Raw genomic sequence first — 21,594 nt, 5'->3', positions numbered from 1 at the left:
TATGTAACGTTTTTTTTTTATATCCTCCCAAAACCTACTTGTTAGTCTGGGCAAAAGTACCATATTTACTCGAATGTAAGCCGCACTCGAATCTAAGCCGCTCCTGCAATTTGAGACTCAAAATTCAACGTGAGAGAAAAGCATTAGACCGCTCCTCCAAATCGAAACAAATTGGTCGATTGTAACGTGAAACACAATTGAGGTCGAATGGATGAAGATACAGCTACAGTAGTTTGGTTCAAGTCGTAAGCTTAACAGTTAAGCTTTACCACGTAGCCATTGCTATGTGTCAGGTACTCTGTCCGTATTTATACGGGTACCCTTCCTTTTTCACGTGCTTCGTCTGGTTTGAATCGATTGCTTATTTTGCTTTGATCTGATAAGTGCCATTCTCTTTGTTATAGGTGTTTACGTCACTCTAAGCTGAAAATGCATTATTGTACTGTGTTATGCATTATTTGTTGCATTCTGATAACGAGTGTTTACGGCCTGTCGCCGCTCGTGGCGTGGCTTGCTTAGTGCGCGCTACCACTGCTTACAATAAAAAAAAGAGGAATTATCTCATTAGCAAAACAATGGCAAGAGACGGCTATTTGTTGTTACTTACATTGCTGCTTTCTCTGATAATGATCAACAAGAACCAAATAATAGCTGCGTATGACAGATGTTCTGAACGAGAGTTTAGCGAAAATTTTTCTCCGTTTGAAAATCTTTGCAGATACCTCTTTAGTACATTACATTCTGCACAGAAATTAGAGTCACCTTAGATTTAAAAATTTAGTCGGTTGCCGTGCTTCATTTCTGACTGTATCACTATTCAGCATAAGAATAATACGAATATAAACATGACATGATATGTATATTCATCCACGTTTGCTGTTGTCATGGTCTAGTTTCGTAGTTTATTAGGCAGACAGGATTTAAATGAGATAGCAGCAAACACGAAAGAATACATGGCATAATGTTTACATTCTTCTACCTTTTCTTTTAATTTATTTACTGACACAGAGGTTTTGGCGCCAGTATTTATCTTGGTGCCTGGCAAAGCATACCTGTGTTGTGCTACATATATTTGAAGGCAGAAGTTAGTTGTGGTGACCCCTACCAACATTTTTCAGAACTTCCGCTTACTTTGGATTACAAAAACCAGAAAAAAAGTGCGGCTTAGATTCAAGTAAATACGGTAGTGTTATTTAGTGTTATGTGATTTCCATTTTGTAGACCTCTCTACATATTGTTACTCCAAAATGTGGGTATGACATGACTGACTGTAGTTGTGTCTCACTGATCTGGTAGCCAAAGGATACCATACTTCTCCATTTCACAAAATGTGAAACTTTGCATTTCTCTTCATTAATAACATGGTGCCTTACAAGACTCATAGGCAAATTCATGATCTTTGAAAATCCGAAGATTTCAACTGTTACTATATACCAACAACGAAACACCACCAACTTGACCACATATTTTGAGAAGAAAACTGCACGCTTGCAAGATATCACCCCAACAATTGACCGTATGTGAAAATCTTGACCATAACTTTAGTGACACGCAGTTATGACATCCTGAATGTACAGCTTTTAAACTTTTGTGGCACCAGTTGTCACCCGCTTCACCCAGTTGCAACCACCTAATGTCCAAGCCTGAAGTAATGTACAGCATAGTGAATAACGGGTTTGTGTTCATAATTTTCAGTAAACCAATAAGCAATAGTGCTTTGTTCATTGTGTTTCTAACATGTAACATGTGTCGGAGATCTCTTTGCTTCAAACACTTTTATGTCGTGATTCAGAATGGAGTGTATGTTAATGAAATGAATGAGTGCATAATTAAAGAAGTAGTGTAGCACTGTTTAAGGATTAACATTGTTGATATTTCTTTGAATTGAAGAGCTGACACTGCTGAAGTGCAATACATTAGCAGGATTTGTGCTATTCTCCAATGTGATTGGCACGATTAATTTGTAAATTGCAAACTGTAAACGACATTTTATACTATTATTCAGTTGCTCAGGCATATTAATTTTGATTTTGAGTTGTGTATAGTTAAAATAGAAGACACGTGCGTGACGTTGACATATTATGTGTTCTCAAACAACATTTCAAAACATGTTCGGCAGACGTGACCCCCTACCCCTTAATCTTCCCTCAACTTCAACATGCCATGAATAGGAGGGTGCTGGCTGTCACTCCTCTAAAAACTATTTTGCTCTTGGGCATCAGACAGATGCAGTGAGATAGAGGAAATGATGAACAAATGATGGCCGTGAAAAGTTCAGAAGCTGCAAATTCAGAATGTCATAACTGCACACTATCAGAATTGTGGCGCACATTTATTTTTGCACAGGGTCGATTACTGGAGCTGATATCTTGCTTTTTTCCTTCTTATAATATGAATTCAAGTTGGCAATTTTCCCTTGTAAGTCGAACAGCAACAGTCCTATTACACTCTCCTGGGACAAACCAGCTCATTGCGATGTCTCTAGATGAGTCTCAACTGTAGGTGCCTTGTGTAGCTAATTTTAGTGTGTGCGTGTGCGTGTGTGTGCGCACGCGCGTGTGCACTTTTGCTCATATTTGTGTTGTTGTACATTATGATGATGATATTGCGCAAAACATGCATTCTGACTGAATAACATGTTTCTTTGGCTGATCAGCCCATGTAAGGGTTGTATCCTTACAATGTCCACTGCAGATTTTGCAAAAGGGCGTCCTTGCATAGAAACATCTAGTGAATACCACATGCACTGGCAAGAAAGCCTGGCAGTATGTGTGGTGGCAACTTTGGCAGTATGTGTGGTGGCAACTTTGTGGAACCACATGCCAAAAGTTTTCCTGAACACCTGAAGTACTTTGCTTGAACAAAGTATTGCTGGCAGCTTTGGCAACAACAGTAGAAAATTGGATCTTCCAACTTTCAACACCTCCGTTCCATTCCATTGCTTGATTTCTCACAGAACAATTATTGAAAACTGGTATAATAAGGTCAATGAAACACTCCAGAATTTAAGTAAAACATTGGTTTCAGATGAGGGTATAGTTGTTATTGCACTATCATATCTTTGCCGTGACTCCTTAGACACATCTTTATTTTAGAATTGACAAAATTTAAAGATGCAAAATCTTGGAGAATAGCTTTTTAATTTGTTGCTTTATAATACTATACAAGGACACAATTTTAACATACCATACTGATGAATCCAGTCAGGGGCAATCCATAGTTGTAAGCCCATCTTACGTATGCCTCATTACTCTTGCTCCATCGTGCTAGTATCGAAGTGTCAGTGATAGTGTTGATGAAGAGGAAGGAAGTAAGCTCTTGTCTTAACATAAATCATCTGTCCATAAAAGCTTTTTTCGTAGCTGCCAGCATCTTGTTTCTCGATGTGACAGCAGACAAAGGTGAGCCATCAGTGTTGCACCCGATGACGACACAGGACACAGAAGAGAGACCACCCTGTCTTTTCTGACGATTCCCAGTTCTGTGTACTGCGTCACTATGGCTGTGTCTGTGTGTGGAGGCTTGAGGAAACCGAACATTGCCAGATTGCATTTGTCATTGCCATATTGGCTCAGCACTCAGTGTGATGACATTGTGTGCCATTGGGTACTCAATATGATCACCTCTCATTCACATAACTGATAATGTGGACAGCAACCACTACATTTCTGGCTCATTAAGGCCGGTGGCTCTGCCATATCTTCAAAGTCTCCACAATGTTATGTCTGAACAATACAATGTGGGAATATATGCTGACTGTGGTGTCCTGATCTACCTATACAGAGGATGTCTGATTGACAGCACACTCGCCAGGTCCCACACCCACTGAAAAAAATCTGATTGTGGCACGCAACTCTGGCATAGGTTTGAGACTATGTGTAATCACGTACCCATGTATGTCATCCGAGCTCAGTTCCATTCAGTGCCTGAGTGAGTTAGAACTGTTGTTTCTGCCCGAGGTGGCAACTCTGCTTACTAAAAATTCTGAGTCTTGTATACCCCCGAATCACCTTCAATGTAATTGAGTGATGATGACAAAGAGGATGAGATGAGATTAGCAATAGACATTAGTATCAGAGGGTGAATACTAAAGAAAGTGGAAAGTTTAAAGTAGCTGGGTGCATAACAGAAGATAATGGGAGGAATCATAAGGAGATTGATGAAAGAGGGAGGCTAGGACATGGATTTCTGCAGAGTTTAAGAAGCCAGATATGGAGTAAGGATGTACTGCCAACTATGAGGGTGGTTTGAAAAGTTCTCGGAATGGAATAGAAAAAAAGTACTTACATCACTGAAACTTTTTTTATTTTTCAATGTAGTCTCCTTGTATATTAATGCACTTGGTCCAATGATGTTCCAGAGCCTTGATCCCACCTCAAAAATGGGTTTCCTCAAGGCCTGTAAAATAGTTGTCAGCTCCGGCTATCAATTCCTCGTTTGAAATGAATCTTCCTCCACCAAGAAAAATTTTCAGTTTTGGGAAGAGATGGAAGTCTGAGAGAGCCATATCAGGTGTATAAGGTGGGTGTGGCAACAATTCATACCTTAGTCTGTGTAATTTTGCTACAGTGATGGCACATATGTGCAGGCGCGCATCAAGAGTCGCGGCACCCATTTTGCAGATAATTTTTTCTTTTCTAATTTTTCAGTTAAAATGTGATACACCCTTTCAGATGACATCTGGCAAGCGTAAGCAATTTCACGCACTTTGTTGGAGATCCTCCGTGACATTTTATGCACTTTTGCAATGATTTTTGGACTAGTGACACATCTTGGCCGACCACTGCATGGATCCTCATCTAAGCTCTCCCCGCCAGATTTAAGTTCATTTGTCCACTTGGCAATAGTTGAATATGAAGGAGCAGAGTCTGCCAGTGTATTCTGGAAATCAGCATGAATGTCTTCTGCTTTCATACCTTTCTTTGCGAAGTACTTAATCACTCCTCGAATCTCAATTTTTTCCATCATCACAAGTCACTACACGGGAACAACAACAGAGCCATGTCACTGCCACAGCTCTCTTATGAGAGCACAGATGTGGCATGTGTTTACAGGCAACAGTCCAATGAATATCATGTGAACAACTTGTTGCAATAGCACTGATCTCTCATGGTGATTCTGAGAATTTTTGAAATCACCCTCATAATAAGCAAGTGTCATATCAAAAATATTATGCCCCATTACTCATGTACATATTGGAAATGTAAATAATGAAGAAAAGGCACATGAGTAGGGTAGATCAGCTAGAAGGGATAGATTAAGGAATGAAATGGGGAAAGAAATAGGGAGAAGCTCATGCAATTGACCATAGATAAGACAAGATTGAAATGGTGCATACATGTTGAAAGAACTAGAGTTGGCGGGACACCAAGACAATCTCATGAAATGATGATAGGAGGCAAGAGACATAGAGGAAGACTGAGAGACAGATGGATTGCTGGATTGAAGGAATGTGTGAAGAAGAGGGAGAAGACTAAGACAGAATACAGGGAGAAACATGGTGGAAAGACAGAAAGAGATCGAGAGACTTACGTTCTAAACAGACCCAGCCAGAACTGGAAAACAAAGATGATGATGATCATTGTTCTTATTGTAGTGCATCAGCACAATAAATACAGTTTCACCATTGGCTGCCTTCTTAGTGCTCCAATTTCTGAGTGTATATGACCCGGGACAACCGGGAGATCTGGGAAAAACCCGGGAATATTTTCATCCGGGAGAAAACCACGAAAAGCCCAGGAATTTTTGAGAATTCCGGGAATTTTTCGTTGTTTTAGTTTTCAGTTAAATTTTTGTAATTTTGACGGGTAAGAAACGATACTCTAACAAAGGATATTACTGATCCCGCTACTGCAGGATAATACTTCAACAATAAAACATAAACGAGAGAAAAAAACGAAAATAACTTAAATTGCAAAGGAAATGCGCCATTTACAACAATGACACACAGTGGTCATGCGAGCCTCTGCCAACAGCAAAATGTGTCAAAGGCTTTAGGAAGACTATGCAATGCTTCATAACAACAAATTGCCTCCGATGAGCGTGAAGTCACAACTGTTTACATTTGATTCGTTTTAGCAGCTATGAGCAGGCTCATGCGCATGCGCAGTTGTGTTGCGTTTGAGTAGTAGATTCTCCCACTTCTGGCTACAGGAATGTGACCGTTGGCTGTGCAAGCAGTCGCAGCAAGCAACTAGATGCTACCGGGGAAAAGGGGGCGCCAAATTCATATTCTTGAGGGGAAAAAAAACTTGTTTCACAAAGCGCCTAGCATCCAGTGCACGTTCGTCTATCGTTTATTCATATGATTTTGAAACGCATCCCTGTTGGTTTTTCAACACATTTTAAGTTGATTTCTGAATGAATCATGAAGTTGATTTTTGAATGCGTGCATAGTGTACGTGATGTGTCTGTCAGGTGAATCCTCGTCGCATCTAGAAATAAACTTCCCGCAGACAAAAGGGGACGGGGCTATACAAGCTGAGCGGAGTAAAGCCTAACGGATGAATGCCAATCGCTATCTTGATTATCTGGTTGATTGGGTTTGCGAATGATCAGGGTTGTTATAATTACTAGCGAAATCCATAGATTCAGACTTCCAGGATGAAAATTAAACGACTGGCAGAAATAACGGGTTAGAAAGATTACGTATTATGTTCTCGGTGTATCCAAGAAAATGAAATTTTGACAGAAAATTTTTGTCCAGGTAGCTACACTAGTAAGGACCAGTTGAACAGTCCCCGGCTAGCAGCCGCTTAAGTTCTATTCTGGAAGTAACGCGGAAAACGTGTTGTGCGAACACGTAAGAACTCCTAACCGGAAAATAATCATGAGATAACTAAACCAGTGATTCTGGCAGGGTTAGTGAAGTTAATGGGCGAACAAATTTTGACAGTGGCAAGAATAGCTACGGAATTGTTGATGACAAGATTGTTAGAACGAGGAAGGAGAAGAAACGGGGACATCATGCAAATTATGGAAGAATAAGATGATTCCATATTTATATAAAAATTTCGTAATACTGCTTTTTGATCTCATGCATGAGAAACTGGTGCGTATGAACAAAATGTGAAACTATTTCCTAACATAAAGCTTTTTGCTTGTAGTAGGCCTAATAGGCATTTGATATTGGTACTTCGTGAACTATATTCCGTCGTGTTTTAAAAATGGCCATTTGCGCCAAAACTGTTTCGTTTATTTGGTGTGTGTTACAAAACTGCTGCAATATTAGTAACGCCTATTTTGTTTAATTAGAAGACAGTGACAAAATAGACGTAATCAGATCGAGAAACCACACCAGTCTTGGGTATTATTTATGTAAAGCTGTAGCAAGATTAGAGAGAAAAGAATGCTAGAACCTAAGGATTGAAGAAATGTGTACTTTCTTGCTTGTCTCTTGTCTTTATTATGTATCCTATATTTAATTTTATGTCACGCAAAACAGAAAGTTATTAGCTAATAGGCAATAAAGAGAGCAAATTTTCTGAAGAGTTCTTGTTCTCCCGATTACAAATAATCCCATCCGCTATTAATTGCGAGATTTTTTTTAAGAGGGGGCAAGCTGTAAAACCGGCCGACTTGGAGCAGGAGAGGCAGCACAGGACATTTCAAATTGCACTGCCCTGAATATAGTTTGATGGCATCCATTACAAAATATACACGTTTCAATTCCACAGAGTGAAATACAGTGACGTGCAATAAAAGAATGCTTTATAAAGAGGCGTGGCACTGCACTTTGGCACACTTAAGACCAAATAATATGTCTTACATTTCCTCGAACACATATGTTTTATGTTCCAGACTTTTCAGAAAGATGTGCGCTGTGAGATGAACATATTTTTGAAAATTCGATTTTTTTTAGTATTGATCCGTTTCGCAAATATCTGTATATCTGAGGCTGATGCGCAGAGCAGTCGTGAGTTATAGTGGATAGTCTCCACATGACCCGTGTTTACATTTAGTGATTTTGCTGTTTCACCTTTGTTTACTCTCACGTCAAATGAAAACAAAACAGATATCTGTGGCCGGGAGGTATCAAGTGAATTAAAATGCATTCACGTAATTACGGAAGCCTAAAATATGTCATTAGTTTCATATTTTATTTTGTTTCCACCTTTCTGACAGTCAAGCATTAATCGCCTTGCAGAACAATGAAGTTATTTCTGTCTGTTTGCTAAAGAAATTTGGATTTTATTAACCTTTTCCGCAGAGGCAGTCAATGTATTTGAAACGAAATGTTTAATTCTACAGTACTGACTAGTTTCAACTGTTCGCTGCATTTCTAGTGCACGTTTTCATCTTCTAGTACGTATGGCATCATATCATAATAAAGAACCAAACATGATGTAATACAGTACTGGTGCTCCAAGAAAATTACATCCCGAAAACCACACTGAAAAGCTTAATATCAGGTTGAGATCTACTTCATTGGGATCTGGACATACGAATGTGCACTTTAAGTATGCACTTTAAATGAGCACATTTTAGTATGGTTCACGAAATTCCGATGCTCTTCTGATGTCTTGTTTCTTTTATGACATAATGTATGATCTTTCAATGTTTTACACGTACGTACATATGGGCTTCCTACGTCATGATAGCTGCGCAAATGCGGTGTCGCCTGTTATCTGCATTCTCTGGCAACTGCTGAAATGAACCAATTTCTAATAGGTCGCGGGAAAATATTGCGAATGGTGGTTTGAAAAGCGTTACTTTAAAAGTAAATATCCTTTTACGTAAGTTGAACTATGTGCGAGAATGTACCATGAATTTCTCGAATCACAGCATGTTTGACTCTCATTTAAAACTCAACTCTTTGATAACGAGCCATTTAGAAGAATTTCAAACCCTGAAGATCACACATTTATCTCATTATTAAAAATTTTACTGGCACATTTCTGTAATGCGTCTTTAAGTGTAACACACGCAAAAAAGATCAACATTATATGCGAAAGCTTAGATTCTCTTGCAGCTTATTAATCTTAGAGACCAGTATTATTTGTGAAAGCTTTTCTTTTCTTGTAGCAACACTATGTATATTAATTTAAACTATTAACGTTCACTGTTAGTGTGTTCGTGCTACGTAACAATGATGTTGCTGTTGGCTGACTACATCATGTATCCTATGCTCTGAATATCCGGTGTCATCGGCTGGCGAGATCACGTGACATGGGCTATGACTGGCTTACAAAAGCGCTTCGCGGTCTCGATTTCAATGCTTCGGAAAGTAACATGCGGTGTTTGGTGGAATTCCAGTGTATACTTTCGTAATACGAAAATACGCAGCGTACATGTTGCTGCACATCAAATATATTTGGACTCGCATTCGGAAGGACTACGGTTCAATCCCGCGCCCGGCCATCCTGATTTAGGTTTTCCGTGATTTCCCTAAATCCCTCAAGCCAAATAACCAGGATGGTTCCTTTGAAAGCACACGGTCGACTTCCCTAATCCGATGAGACCGATGAGCTCGCTGTTTGGTATCTTCCCCCAAACAACCCAACCCCAAATATATTTCCAAAACGTGTTTTTTTTTTTCCCTGAGTTTCGTTTTCTAAAGTGCCAGAAAATTCTAAGCCCGTGTATAAAACCATAACCATTCAAAGGATTGATAAGGGAAAATATACTGTCACTTAACATGGAAAAAGCGTGTTTTGACCCGGGAAAAAGTGTATTTGTAACCGGGAAATCCGAGAATTTTTTTCCTTGTCCGCGTATACGCGCTGAATTTTAATGGGCAGCAGTGTATTTTAACTAACACTACCATCATGAAGGATACTTTTCTTTTCAACGTACAAGTTTTACTTAATTTTATAGAAATATTAAAGTTAACAATTATGTGTTGAAAACTGTGCCAAATATTTGCATTATTTTTCAGAAATTCTAAAATTAACAATGTTCTGTGCATAAAATTCATAATTCATACAATTTCAAGAGGGCCAGTTTTGAAAGAGCTATCCTCCTTTAATTACTGCCAATTAGGCAGTAATCACATCTCAAATACTCATTGGAATTGTAATATGAGCATTCATTATTCAAAATTAATGTATATATGCAGATTGAATCTTAAATGAAAATTTGTACCAAGGCCAGGACTTGAACCCAGGTCTCGTGCTCACTAGGCAGATGCGCTAACCGCTATGCCACCCTGGCACAGTGGCCTTGCACAGCTGCACAGACTACCCTATCATGCCTCCCTCCTCAGTAAAACATCCTAATCAGATCCCAATCCATTCGATATTCCCCCTAAACTTGAACAGCATTACAGAGGATCCCCAACTGTATTGGAATAACACCCCAGCATTGAATTAATCCTGTCTTAAGCCCAGGCATAAGTGCTTTAATCAAATCAGGCTGTATGATTCCAGAGACCTTTAAAAGTCTGAAACATCTATGACGTATATATGCAAACAGAAGTGACAAATGAAAATCTTTACCAAAGCCAGGAATGGGAATTTGAATTGGGGAGGGAAGCATGCAAGGCTAGTCCATACAGTTGTGCAAAGCCACTCTGCCAGAGTGACTAGTGGTTAGCACATATGCTTAGTGAGCATGAGGCCAGGGTTCAAATCATGGCCTTCATCACACTTCAGTCTGCATATATACATCACAGATGTTTCAGACTTTAAAAGGTCTCTGGAACCATATAGTTCCATTTGACAGTAATAATGTCTTTGTTGAAAGAGGCATCATGTACATGAATCAATAGTAGTAAAATAATTATAGACCACATTTCCTGTGGCTACACAGTGTGTGTGTTTAATGCAGTGGTTTTCCTAGCCTTCTGCATAGATTTTTGCTGATTCATCCTCTTCTAAGAGCTGTTTCCCCACTCCAAAAGCAAAAGGGCACCCTGAACCTCTATTTGTTGCACTGCCCTCTATGACATGAACGGTGGCCATTGTCATGATTTTTATTCAAAATTTAAACAGTGGGAAACGGGGATTTTATTACTAGTCAAACGCAGTACCTCTAAATCGTGTGGAGGCTGCATCAGACTTATCAGGGGACTGATGACAAAAAAGTGTTAATGAATTTAATTATCTTTATGAGATTGAAAAATTCTTGAGGGCAGTTTTATTAAACTCCATATTTTTTTCTTGGCCATCATTTTAAAGACAGAATAATAACAACACTGATGTATTGCAGATCGCAGCTGCCATCCAAGGCAACGGCAGAGAGTGGTGAACGTCGGTTGCGCACTCCCAGCCCGGCGTCCAGCATTGGCAGTGTAGACTGGTTCTCTGTGCCACACCGCAACGGCGTGCCTCCGCGGAGGTACTACAACAGGAAGAGGCGGTACCTCGATCTCAGCTGGGGTGAGGCCTCAGGAACGGACAGAGAATGCAGTGAGGACAGAGGCGACAGTGCTGAGAGAAGCCCTTTGTCACTGCCGTCACCCAAGACACAGTCATCCTGCAGTGCCCCAAAATCTTCTGTTCAGGTATCTGCAGCATGCCTGGAACTATTTCAGCAGTCGGTTCCCTCGGCGACTGCCCCTCACCGGTTGACGGCGGGAACTCCCCTATTGACATCACGATCTGCACGTGCTGCCCGCTACTTATGCCGCTACTGCCAGCAGCGGTTCAGTGCGCGCATCCTGCTGAGCCTGCATCGCGTTAACGGGGCGTGTGAACTGCACCGCAGCCACAACTATGCGTGCAATGGGGGTGGAGGTGACCATCTGCAGGTGACAGAGCATGAGCTGATGCTGGAGGCGCGTGTGCGTCTCGAGCGGCTCTTCGTTTGCCCACGCTGCTCGCGTGTGCTCTCCACCGAGAGCACACTCAAACGGCACATAGCACTCCGCCACGGACATGAAAACCCCCGTGACACACGTGCCTCTGTGCAGGTGCACTCGCAGGACTGGACACTATCCCTGCCGGATACACCGTCGCCACCTCCCCTGTCGCTGCCACTTGCTGCCAGGTTGTCTGACAGCAAAGACAATGTGTTGGAAGCTCTGGGGCTTACCAGGAAGAGTTAATGACTGTGTCATAGCTCCAGATGCTCTGTTGTTGCCTTTCTCAACTGGTTGCTTCTTACTCTGTGCATACAAAAGCTGTGAGACTGCCATAATTGTTTTACTATTCATTTCTCACATATCACCTTCTCAGTATATAAAGCAGTCAAAAGTAGACCATCTGTTGACTGTAGTCTGTCAGACTTTTTGCATCACATTTTTTTCTTCTAGTCGATCTTTTTAGAAAAAAAGAGATCAGTGTTTCATGAACTAATAAGGAAGAGTTATCCATTGATATGAGTGTACAGAGAAACAAAACCAACTCCATGAAATTGTTTTTATTATCATTAAATTGCTTACCTATCATTGTGTGCTATACTTTTTCTGTCTGTATTGTCCGAAGCATTTAGGGAAGCACTACCCTACTAGATATGATAGATATGATGTGCACATCGTGTGACCTGATTCATCACTCTTTAAAGTTTTACTTGTCCTTAATTTTGATTTTGGCACAGTACAACATTATATATATATATATATATATATATATATATATATATATATATATATAATGCATGCTTGGACACATTGTGGAGGTGGTCACTAGAATGTTTTAGGTACAGTGGAACAGAAAGTTGATTCAGAGACTTGAGAGATGCCAGGGAAGTTTGGTATTCCAGCTGTTTTTCTGATGGGTGTGAATGTGTCGACTAACATAGGATTTGTTAGAAGTAGGCCACCTTTCACATTCAAGACAAAGCACCAAATGATAAATTTCTCACTTCAGATGTTCTACATCTCACTTTCAAATTGTCCTAATGATAGTGACTTTACAGCCTAAATGTAGACTACTCGTCTTTGCTTTAGAAACCATTGCAGCAAAGCCTGAGGATAAGCAAATGTCGGGTAGTCTCACCAGAACTCTTCTGAACTGGTGTGCACTGCTTGGCTTCAGTAAGAGTGAAAGAAATCTCCCCGAGTCATTTGACTGGACATGAACTTTCAATTCCTCACTCTCTGACTTCCATTGTAGGTGCTCTTCATGGTTATAAAAGAGCCAACAATAAAATTGTTTGTTTCAGTGAACTACACTACTGCTCACTTGAAGGAAACATAATTGTTCTGAAGGTTATATCATCTTATTCAAAATTGCTCCCATTTCATCAAACTTTTGATGTAAGCTAACCACATAAGCTTCCATTGATCGAGGATCCAGATATCCTCCACTAATTTTTCTGTAGCTTGGCAGTAGAAATCACGCCTTAGTCTTGGAGCAACTGATGTGCAAAAATGCTGCTGCTGTCCATGTATTTTGAGATAAAGTACATTGCTGCCATTGCTTAACTTCCCATGCCTTATAATAATCATTTGGTTAATTTTGAATGTCTCAAAGTGATAACATTCTGACACATTGTCTCCATTGGATATTAAAATTTGCTTCAATTGCTGTAAAGTTTCAATTGTGAAGCCATTTTTAAATTATTGTGTAATATAATCCATCAAAATTGATGTATCATTTCAAGTTCACCCTAAATGCTGCTGTAGTAACGTGTAATTCTTAACTGAATTGTCGTGACACTCTACTGATGTCATAGGGTTTGATCACAGACACACAACATTTTATCCCTCTTCTTACGAGTAGATCCGTATAGTTTGCAGATCAATGTACATGATTCATTGGCTCTCTCCTACAAATACTAGTCCACAACTTGTAATCACAAGCAGCACAACATTAATAATTTAACACAATACTCAATAATGTAATGTATTCATTAATTCTATCATTGTCAGCAGTGATGCCCAAATAAATGTTATTAATTACTGACACTTACAAGTCCTGAAGTAGTAGTTTGGTCTGATTCTGTTATATTCCAGTTACACAAAGTGAGTCTATAATACCTAATGGGCATATATGCTGTAACTCCTTATAAAAGTTTATGAAGTAGTCACGGACCCAAGCGTAGTCACGGACCCAAGCTTAATGTACATTCACCAGTGTGAAATTCTGACTTGGGTAACTGGCTTGAGTTAGACAGAGCCTTACCTTTCACTGGCTTTTCCTTATCCTTGCACGATGAGGTTCTTGGCTAGTGTTAAGACAGCCAGCTCAGTCTGATACTGTATTGTACTGTTTGCCAGAATTCACAATTATAAATTCATGCCATGAAGGGTACTGTGAACAGCAGTGATATAGTACACACCATAGCAGAAACTGCATGGCAATGAAAGTAAAATGGGAAAAAAATTAATCCATCCAATGACAGCCAATGTGACAAAATGTTATTATTTAGCCAATTTGCTGGGGCTTTGGACCCGATTGCAACTTGAATTAGAAAGGACAGCTAGGGCAACAAATCGTCAGGGAGTAAACTGTGATCCTTCAGTGTCTCCATGAGAAAGGAAGCTAAATTCTATTGCCTAGTTATTATAAAATTTGTGTTGGATTTGTACAGAGGCTCAAAATTTCACCTGTATGTATGTATGTGTGTGTGTGTGTGTGTGTGTGTGTGTGTGTGTGTGTGTGACAGAGAGAAAGAGAGAGAGAGAGAGAGAGAGAGAAATTTCACCTGTATGTGTGTGTGTGTGTGTGTGTGTGTGTGTGTGTGACAGAGAGAGAGAGAGAGAGAGAATATATTCTTTTCCACTTTTCTGAGCCTTCAGTTTGTCATCTGGGATTTCATCTTAATGATCAGTGATATTTTTCTTTCTTTTGCAATTGTTTATGCTCTCTCCTAGTATCCTTTTTTTAGGGTTGATATTCTCTGTGTCCAGTACATCTCACCAAACTTGAGGTGGCGAAATACAGACCACCACTTCTTACTAAGAAATTAAGCACAGTGAACTGAAATACTTTTGTTGTCAATGTGGCATATATGTTTCAGAATATTCATGTTACTTTTGTGTGTTCATTCGCGATTTTTAAATATTACCAGAGCTCTATACCAGCCCTATGCATTCTTCATTTGTGCCACCTAACATTTATATGAACGTGAGAAATACACATCATCATTTAATATTCAGAATGAACAATAAGTGCATGAAATCAGACTATGCGAACAACCACAATCAATTACTTGGTTCACATTATATTAGATGTTTTAATTTTATATATTCCTTTCTCCTTAGATGATGAATTAATTAATTTATTAGGTCACTTGCAACAGCAGGACCAATCTTGCTGTTTTCAGTATTTGTATAAAAACATTTTAGCTTTACAGTGACATGTTTTTTTTTTAAATAAATGCTTTTAAATGTCATTTGTGTGTCACACGAGGAATAAATTTATCATGAGGTCTGAAGAAAATTCAAGATGAAATGGTGTCACTATGCAGTGACTTTGTTTATGAAGCTTGATTGAGTAAAGCTATCTGCCATGCCTTTTCGATTTGCAGAACTTTGTTAGAAATGTGAAGTACGCAAACCAAGATTGAGATCCCAAAGTATTCTGATCATTCAGTTTTTTTGCAATGGAAGACAGGAGTGGCTGCTGCTTATAGTGTCCCAGAAACCTAAAATTAAAGATGAGACTAAATAATATAAATAAATTGATAAAGGTTGTGAGAAACTATTCAGTTCTTTCCTCCTCTTTTTTTTTCAGTCTACATAAATTTGTTTCCACCTTACACAGTCTCCAGTCACTGGGCCGCCTTACACAGTCTCCAGACACTGGGCTGCAATTAGTTGTTTCAGTGATAAGTTTTAAGTAGAGATACATTTTTTAAAGAAAGGAGGGGGAAGGAACTCCATGACACTGGAATATGCATTTGGTAACAGAAAACTACTCATCCATAGCAGAAGATCCTGATACATCACTCGAACAGATTTTCCTGCTTTGGGAGATAAGGAAAAAAATGCTCCTGACCAGCTACACAGTTGTGGGCAGTACTGTGTCATTGCAGTTGTGGTGGTTGGGGATGTCAATTCCTCTAAGCAACCTCTGGGGGCTACTGTAACAAATGTGATATTTTCAGCTAATTCTTCAATTTTTTGGCAAAGGATTGTACAAAACAGACCAGTACAGCTTCTGCACTTTGTCGTATTTTATATATTACAGTGTTTTCAGGCAATAATATTAGTTGTTTCACTCTGCTGGCAAGTACTCATTTTGATCATTGACATCTCTCCATGGATAAGTGAAGAACTAACACTGGGAAAAATTTGGCATATAAAAGAGAGGGGAAAAAGGAGCAATGTGAAGATTTGTATTAACCTGTGCTTTTAACGGAGAAGTGAGGTTCATGTCTTTAATGTGTGTTGGAACATGTGTGAGACTGTGGAAACAAGAAAGAACTGACAGTAACAAAAGTATCACCAGTCTTGAAGGCCATGAACATTAGATACAATGACTTATGGATCATATTGCAAGATTTTTTTTTTTTTGAAGGCACAGCCTTTATGTAATATTGTATGGCATTTTCAGAATGACTGATGTATGAATTTATTAACAACTGTGCAATCTTATGGAGATGACAATGTGGTCCCTGCAGTGCCAAATCCACATTCTGATCCCGATATTGCGAAAATGTCATCATGATTTTCATACTATGAGTGTAATCATCATGGAATACAGTTAAGAGTTTAGGGAAATTCATATCCCTGCCAGCATTATCAGGGAAAGTGTCTCATAATCGGAGCTACATCTTGTGTTACATGTGTACAAAACAAAAAAAACAAAAATTTTTTTAAAGAGAATTGCTGTTAATTTCCCAAATGTAACTTGAAAATGAAATACATTTATAATTGTTGTAAATAAGAAACACCATCTTCGAATAAATTTTCTAGCTAAATTAATATACTCATTGCATTTTTCTTCACGTGTGTGTGTGTGTGTGTGTGTGTGTGTGTGTGTGTGTGTGTGTGGCCTCTAGTTATAACACATATGGTGAACATTGAATTGTTGTCGCCACATACCATTATTTGTATTTAACCTGTGTAAACTATTCATCAGTCTTAACATTCTTAAGACAAAGTGAATCTCCCCATATGTATAACAGCTCTTCTTTTAACAGAAATGAGAATGAGACAGGACTCTGCTGACTCACCTGTACTGCAGTGTTTATTTTGGATTTACTTTCGGAAGAACTAAGTCAAACAGTGAAAAATTCAGTACATAATAATAGCAATGAAATAGGATATTGCTACCGACCACTTAGAGGAGGCATTGGGCAACAGGCAGGGATATAAGTGTAGGGGTGGGGTGGGGATGATGCTGTGGTGTTATATAAAGTGTGTAAACTCAACACGCCATTCTGGCTGGTTACTGCACCCCCCCCCACCTACTCTCTCTCTCTCTCTCTCTCTCTCTCTCTCTCTCTCCCCCCCCCCCTCTCCCCCTCTCTCTCCCCCCTCCCTCCCTCTCCTTGGGGACATTCAGCCTACTGCCCATACTCCCTCCTATACAAAAGACACCAGCCATTTGCTCCACTGCCTCTCCACTGATCCTTTTCCTTTGCCACCCAGTGCCCTGCTGAACTTGGTTGATGCTACCTCCCCCTTCAACAGAATCCCCAGTACCTTTGGTCGTGCCACCATTGAACACTACCTGTCCCAATGCCCAACTGACTATAAATCTACAAAATTCTTACCTGTCCCCTTGAACAACTGTCTTCACCGACAATTACTTCTCCTTCAAATGCATCACCTACAAACAAATTCACAGTAGAGCCATTGGAACCCACATGTTACCATATAAATTAAAGTAAAAAGATAAAAGTTCACTTGGTGCCTTCCTAAGAGGTCATCTCCATTCCTTCTAATGTATGTAGGTGTAGACCAGATGTAGCTTAATTTCGAAGAAATAGTATAGAAGGTAGTTGCAAGTTTCGTACCAAGTAAATTAATAAGAGATGGAATAGGTCTCCAATGCTATTTGAACCAGATCAGTACACTGTTCCTGAATCAATGAAAAGCATACCAGATTTGAGGGAACACAAGATCTCCAAAATTGCCTATGTTTTACAGACGCTCAAAGCAAATACACACGTCAGTATGGGGTGATTTTAATGGATCCTCCCAATGAAACTCTTTCTTGAAATTTGGCAAAAATTGCAAACAGATTCTAGTTGTATGTGAAGTTCACCAGCAGTAGGGCACAATCAGTACCTTCAGTGCACAATAGTAATGGTAATCTTACCAATGACAGTGCCACTAAAATGGAGATACTAAACACAGTTTTCCAAAATTCCCTTACAGAAGTAGATGCAGTAATTATATCAGAATTTGAAGTGGCGGGTGGTAACGGAAAAGGAGAGAAGTAAAAAGACTGGATGCAATGGAGGAATGAGGACTGTGTAATGCTGGAATGGGCTGTTTGGGTGATGACTAACAAAGGTTGAGGGCAGGTGGGTTACGGGAACATAGGATATATTGTGGGGAAAATTCCCACCTGCGCAACTCAGAAAATTGTTGTTGTGAAGGATCCATATGGCACAGGCTGTGAACCAGTCATTGAAATGAAGGATGTCATGTTTGGCAGCATGCTCAGCAACTGGGTGGTCCACTTGTTTCTTAGCCACAGTTTGTCAGTGGCCATTCATGCAGACAGACAGCTTGTTGGTGGACATGCCCACATAGAAAGCAGGCAATATTCAGAGCCAGCTTGTAAAAAGTTTGTTGCATATACTTTAGTGCTCTGGGGTAACCACAGCTTGTTGCAGAGTATACTCTACAACTAGACAGCATTTTTCCAGAACACATAAATGGGAACTGGTGCTACAACATGTCCCTGCCAACCACCTGACCTTAATTAATGGTAATATCTTTCGTGTAAACATTTTTTCACGGTTATACCAGTCTTTTCTTCTCATCCTGTCTGGTAAGTCTCCCCTGACCTGGGGTTCTGGGCAACTTTTCTGAATGCTACCCCCCTTTTCCAAACCACATCCACCCTTTTCCATCACCCCTCTTCCTTCCCCTACAACCCTAATGTCAAAAGAAGGAGCCACTAGCTTAGTAAAACTTGAGAACTGCAATACCTTTTGTATGTGTGTTCTCCTTCCACTGGTTGCTGAGTAGATTTTAATCCAATTATGTTGTAATATGTATGTTGCAGGAACAAAATTTATACAAACAACAATACTGTAAAGAATTGTAAATTTTTTTTAAAAATTGAACTTCCAGTAAGTATTGTAGCACACTAATGGAGGTGGCAATAAGGGAACTGGCCTAACCAACAATGATAGTGCACATGGATATACCAAGATGAGAAGTGATTTTTCTTTTTTTTATGTCGTGTGTTTGTGTTTGTGTGTGTGTTTGTGTGTGTGTGTGAGAGAGAGAGAGAGAGAGAGAGAGAGAGAAGAATCTTTAGGAAAAATGGCTGTTTTAAAGCCAAAGTTGGAATCTAAACAGGTTCAGGGACAGTGAGAAGATGTCTGACATTGTGGATTTAAATATAACAGTCAATATGGAGGATGAATCATTTGGACCAGCAGAACAGAGAGAGGTAGGTAATATGATCAGAAAAGAGGAGAAAGTGTTAGTCCCAGTAAACATGAGAACATCACAAGTGGAAAATGTGTTAGTAGGAATGGACCAGTTAGTTTAGATTCAGGTTGAAAATAGGGAAACGAGGACTATTTTAAATGTGTTCAGGTTAAAAAAGAAAAAAAGAAAAAAAATGAAAATCTGTGAAACACTTCACCACAAAAGTTCCGCATTTCAGTCAATGTGTACAAACTGAATGCAGCAAAGGTAGGCATAAAGAATTAGAAGTGTAGAATCAAACTTGGAAGAACTAAAATCTGATCACATTAGTGAAATCAAACAGGTCAAAGATGAAATTGGCGTTGATAGGGAGAAAAACATAATTACTTTAACAATATTCACAGAGAAATTCAAAATTTAGATAAGAATCCAAAAACTCACATTTCTGGTATTGAAACAAACACTGATACTAAATTGGCAGCTTCTGGCCCAGGAGCGGAAAGACTTACCTTAGGGAAACTTGTGTGTTTTTTATTCTCTCTATCAACATACCAACACTTTGTTTGGTAAGTTACAGCATCTTTGTTTTTATATATATTTTTCCCACGTGGAATGTTTCCTTCTATTATATATACACCAAATGGGAAAGCGCTGGTAGATAGACGCAATAAAAAACACACAAATTTCAAGCTTTGGCAATCCAAGGTTGCTTCATCAGGAAAGTGGGAAGGAGAGGGAAAGATGAAAGAATATGGGTTTTAAGGGAGAGGGTAAGCAGTCATACCAATCCCGGGAGCAGAAAGACTTACCTTAGAGGGAAAAAGGGACAGGTATACACGCACGCACGCACGCACACACACACACACACACACACACACACACACACACACACACACCTACCCATCCGCACACATACAGAGACAGGCAGGCATATGTAAATGCAAAGAGGTTGGGCAGAGATGTCAGTCGAGGCAGAAGTACAGAGGCAAAGATGTTGTTGAATGACAGGTGATGTACGAGGGGCGGCAACTTGAAATTAGCGGAGGTTGAGGCCTGGTGGGTAACGGGAAGAGAGAATATATTGAAGGGCAAGTTCCCATCACTGGAGTTCTGATAGGTTGGTGTCAGTGGGAAGTATCCAGATAACCCGGACGGTGTAACACTTTGCCAAGATGTGCTGGCTGTGCACCAAGGCATGTTTAGCCACAGGGTGATCCTCATTACCAACAAACACTGTCTGCCTGTGTCCGTTCACGCGAATGGACAGTTTGTTGGTGGTCATTCCCACATAGAAGGTTTCACAGTGTAGGCATGTCAGTTGGTAAATCACGTGGGTGCTTTCACACATGGCTCTGCCTTTGATCGTGTACAACTTCCGGGCTACAGGACTGGAGTAGGTGGTGGTGGGCGGGTGCATGGGACAGGTTTTAGACTGGGGACAGTTACAAGGGTAGGAGCCAGAGGGTAGGGAAGGTGGTTTGGGGATTTCATAGGGATGAACCAAGAGGTTACGAAGGTTAGGTGGATGGCGGAAAGACACTCTTGGTGGAGTGGGGAGGATTTCATGAAGGATGAATCTCATTTCAGGGCAGGATTTGAGGAAGTTGTATCCCTGGTGGAGAGCCACATTCAGAGTCTGATCCAGTCCCAGAAAGTATCCTGTCACACGTGGGGCACTTTTGGCGTTCTTCTGTGGAAGGTTCTGGGTTTGAGGGGATGAGGAAGTGGCTCTGGTTATTTTCTTCTGTACCAGGTCAGGAGGGTAGTTGCGGGATGCGAAAGCTGTTTTCAGGTTGTTGGTGTAATGGTTATGGGATTCAGCACTGGAGCAGATTCGTTTGCCATGAAGACCCAAGCTGTAGGGAAGGGACCGTTTGATATGGAATGGGTGGCAGCTGTCGTAATGGAAGTACTGTTGCTTGTTGGTGGGTTTGATGTGGACTGATGTGTGAAGCTGGCCATTGGACAGATGGATGTCAACGTCGAGGAAAGTGGCATGGGATTTGGAGTAGGACCAGGTGAATCTGATGGAACCAAAGGAGTTGAGGTGGGAGAGGAAATTCTGGAGTTGTTCTTCACTGTGAGTCCAGATCATGAAGATGTCATCAATAAATCTGTACCAAACTTTGGGTTGGCAGGCTTGGGTAACCAAGAAGGCTTCCTCTAAGCGACCCATAAATAGGTTGGCGTACGAGGTGGCTATCCTG

The 21,594-nt window shown here is 40.1% G+C and overlaps 1 protein-coding gene across 1 annotated transcript in view; it reads left to right on the top strand.

The window, feature by feature from the left end:
- Positions 1-12,392, top strand: part of LOC126235999 (mucin-17-like) — a 351,820-nt gene extending 339,428 nt beyond the window's left edge. The window contains exon 8 of the mRNA XM_049945007.1: positions 11,149-12,392. Coding sequence (XP_049800964.1) covers positions 11,149-11,986 — 838 coding nt within the window. The 3' untranslated portion in view covers positions 11,987-12,392. The remainder of the gene's footprint in view (positions 1-11,148) is intronic.
- Positions 12,393-21,594: the final 9,202 nt, after the last annotated feature.

This window comes from Schistocerca nitens, chromosome 2 (assembly GCF_023898315.1).
Source record: "Schistocerca nitens isolate TAMUIC-IGC-003100 chromosome 2, iqSchNite1.1, whole genome shotgun sequence".
Taxonomy (NCBI): Eukaryota; Metazoa; Arthropoda; class Insecta; order Orthoptera; family Acrididae; genus Schistocerca; species Schistocerca nitens.
The sequence above is the reverse complement of the archived record's forward strand: the minus strand, read 5'-3'. Positions and strand labels throughout refer to the sequence as shown.